General features: G+C 40.9%; 1 protein-coding gene across 1 annotated transcript; it reads left to right on the top strand.

Annotated features, from left to right (window-relative positions):
* The first annotated feature begins 2,027 nt into the window (after positions 1–2,027).
* LOC103952854 (probable sugar phosphate/phosphate translocator At1g12500) lies at positions 2,028–3,569 on the top strand. Its single transcript, XM_048589786.1, has one exon. The coding sequence runs from the start codon at positions 2,028–2,030 to the stop codon at positions 3,108–3,110; it is 1,083 nt and encodes a 360-aa protein (XP_048445743.1). The 3' UTR covers positions 3,111–3,569.
* Positions 3,570–3,777: the final 208 nt, after the last annotated feature.

Genomic DNA, 3,777 nt, shown 5'->3' with positions numbered 1-3,777 from the left:
ATGTATTACTTACTGAAAGCATTTAACATATTGGAATCTATGAAATTTTTAGGGTTTTTCTGGGAAGATTTTTAAAACGAGAGAGTTTCGTAATGATTTTTTTTGGATAAGTTGAATGAAAAACCATCAGTTCATGGTTTTGAATATGGCAGATGGTTCGTTTTATGAGTTTTTGTCATGTAGCGGTTAATGTAGGTCGTTTGTTAACAGTTATAATGCAGGGGCAGGGGTCGGAATTTGCTCAGTCCAAATTACGGTCCATTTCTTTTTGGTTTGGGCTTGGTTTTATGATATTCAGGTTTTTTTGTCTCTCATTATAATGTTTAAAAGGTTGTGGAGTTGTGTGAAATATGGTATATGTTTGTGTCTCTATAAGTAAGGCTCCCTTTATTTATTGATTTACTATAACTCAAAAGAAATTGTATTTTACAACAATACTTGTGAAAACTACATATTTTTCAAGAAAGTTATGTTAATTTAGTTTTAAGTGTTAACTAGCATAAAAACCCCAATCTTATTTGAAAATGCATGAAAAACATTAGTGCATATGACACATTACTGCAGTAGCAGAAAGTAATTATACTTCCCTTTTTTTTTTTTTTTTTTTTTTTTGATAAACAAATAATATATTAAATACTAAAACATCTAGTACAACCACTAGCCCCAGAGTCGAATCTAAGGATAGTCAAAGCCTTAGGGGGTAACCAGTAATCCCAGAAGTAAGGGTTCACAAGAGAAAAACCAACTTGAGCAAGAGCATCAGCAACAAAGTTTGTCTCCCTAAAAATATGATGCCAAGAAATCTCGACAAATTCTGAGCATGTAATAAATTGACATTGAACTCGTTATCAATGAGATTTGAACTTAAAACCATTTAGAAGATTTAAAATCATTCACATGGTGAAGAGAATATGAAAAAATTTGTAGAAAATATAGTGCTACAAACAAGTACTATAGTTTGACTAATTCTTCTCCAATTCAAACTACTAACAATTTGCATTCCATTTAGTCATTAACCGTTGTAGTTGAAAATAAGCGAACTTAATTTAGAAGATATCTTCTTGGTATTTACCAATAATTGTTGTAGCCAAAACAAACAATAAATAGAAAAACCAATAACCGAGCAAAGATTTCACTACAAAAGAAACCAATCCTAATAATAAAAGGAGAGTATAAGTGTGTTTGCAAGTGGAGGAAGATTAATAGAATTTTGCTTACATGGGTTGCTACATTTTTGTGGCACCCACTGTTTTTTGGGACTAGATGTAGACCGATTTTATGCTACTTAAGAAAGAAAGTTGCTAGCCCCAATGGTGGATCTAGCTCCATTTTCCGGCTTATTGGAGATGAAATTTCTCGTTAGGATTGGAAATGTAGTAGCCTCATGAAGGATAAAGCCCCCATTAGGGATGCTCTAAAAATTAAATTCCTGAAGATTCATTTCATTCCCTAAATCAATTAATTCATTGCGGTTGGTTGGGACCTCTCAAACACATGTGTTTATTACCCCCACGTTAATTTTTTTTTTTTAACAGATAAAATGTTAAAATCTTCGTTAGAGAGCTATTTAATACTATAATCTAATAATATTTCTCTTCATTTGCAAGTGACAGGTCTTAGATTTGATTCTCATGAAAGAGAAATTTGAATCACATTATTATTAGTTCATTATGAAATTAAGACCAAACAAAAAACAAAAAACAAAAATTAAAACCCTCCGTCAAGAGCCGCAGAGTCACCCGCGACCAGAAAATCACAGTACAGCTAACTATAAACACCGACACTCTAACTCCCCTCGCTTTTCAAGGAATCTTAGTTTAAATACCCGATCCTCATCCAACATCTCCTACCCCACCCCTCCTCCCAAATCTAAATCTGCACCGTCCAATCACACAGACCAAAAGTACCAAAACCCCCAAGTCCTCAATCGTCATCCCACGTCTCAATTTTTCAGATCTGAGAGAGAAAGTGAGGTAGTGTTCCAACTGTTTGGGTGCTTGAATTATTTTATTCCCATTTTGCCCTCGATGGTGGAGGCACAGACATGGACGACGCGTCGTATGAGCAACCCGCGGCTGCAGGACACGACGTCCACCGACCAGGTGGTCGACATTCCGGCCACTCCTCCCGGCGACGTCCGCAACGGGACGAGCTACGGGTTCTCCTCCGCCGTCGGATCCCTCCTCTCCCCGACAATATCGACGGCGGCGATTATTGCATCCTGGTACCTGTCGAACATCGGCGTCCTCCTCCTCAACAAGTACCTCCTCAGCTTCTACGGCTTCCGCTACCCGATCTTCCTCACAATGCTCCACATGATCTCCTGCGCCGCCTACAGCTACCTCGCCATCCACCTCCTCGAGATCGTGCCACGTCAGCACATCCTCTCCCGCCGCCAGTTTTTCAAGATCCTCGCACTCTCCGCCATCTTCTGCTTCTCCGTCGTTTGTGGCAACACCTCCCTCCGCTACCTCCCCGTCTCCTTCAACCAGGCCATCGGCGCTACCACCCCCTTTTTCACCGCCATCTTTGCGTTCGTCATCACGTGTAAAAAGGAGTCCGCCGAGGTCTACGGTGCCCTCCTCCCCGTTGTTTTGGGAATCGTGTTGGCCAGCAACAGCGAGCCGCTGTTTCATCTGTTCGGTTTTTTGGTCTGCGTGGGTTCCACCGCCGGCCGGGCGTTGAAATCGGTGGTGCAGGGGATTTTACTCACCTCGGATTCTGAGAAGCTCCACTCCATGAACCTGCTCCTCTACATGGCGCCAATGGCGGCCTGCATCCTCCTCCCCTTCACTCTCTACATCGAGGGCAATGTGGCGGCGGAGACGGTGGAGAAAGCGAGAACCGACCCCTTCATTGTCTTCTTGTTGCTGGGGAACGCCACAGTGGCCTATTTGGTTAACCTGACCAATTTCTTGGTGACCAAGCACACCAGCGCGCTCACACTGCAGGTTCTCGGCAATGCCAAGGCGGCGGTGGCGGCAGTCGTTTCGGTGTTGATATTCCGGAACCCGGTCACGGTTATGGGAATGACGGGGTTTGCGGTGACGATCATGGGGGTGGTGCTTTACAGTGAGGCAAAGAAAAGGTCCAAAATTACAACCCATTGACAGAGACGAGCATAAAGATTGAAATTGAAAGCACAAAAACCGAAAAGGAACCATTCATTTTGACTGCCACAGAAATTCGGGTACGAATTTGTTCAACTTTTTTCTTTCTTACTCAATTGATTTTGTTTTTATTATTGTTTTTTTATCCGTGGAATGAAAAGAGGAGGAAGATTTGGATCAAATGTGAAGTGGGATTGGAATGTATAGGATGGTGGGGAAAAAGAGGAAAAGTATCTGCTTTTTTGAGCTTTAAATTGTTGGTGATAGGGAGGAATATGTAAGTATTTCTCTTTTACTTGACCCTTTTGTGTAACTTTATATGATATGCTGCATTTTGAATTGAGCACATACAAGTATTTTGATGGGAAGGGAAAATTTCTCCTCCAAATCCAAATTGTAAAACATGTTCTCTCTTCTTTTGCCCGTCTATTGATATGAAATTTTAGCTGATTTCTCTTTTGGAAGAATGTTTAGCTTATTCGTTTTGATTTCAGTGTTTCATTGATGTAACCGTATGAACTATCGGTCTAAAAGGAGCAATTCTGCACAAAATGAAGTGCTTGTGTTGCAGGACTAGAAAAAACAAGAGAGTTTTCCAGGGTGTATATTAGATTATTGAGTATCATGATTAGGTGGAACTATAGGGTCTTAGCCTTGCAACCGCCAC

Source organism: the organism of the source record quoted next, unplaced genomic scaffold, assembly GCF_019419815.1.
Source record: "Pyrus x bretschneideri cultivar Hongxiangsu unplaced genomic scaffold, Pyrus_bretschneideri_v1 Contig3, whole genome shotgun sequence".
NCBI classification, from domain to species: domain Eukaryota; kingdom Viridiplantae; phylum Streptophyta; class Magnoliopsida; order Rosales; family Rosaceae; genus Pyrus; species Pyrus x bretschneideri.
The sequence above is the reverse complement of the archived record's forward strand: the minus strand, read 5'-3'. Positions and strand labels throughout refer to the sequence as shown.

Coding starts and splice junctions, on each gene's coding strand:
- LOC103952854 (XM_048589786.1), top strand. CDS start 2,028: ATGGTGGAGGCACAGACATGGACGACGCGTCGTATGAGCAACCCGCGG.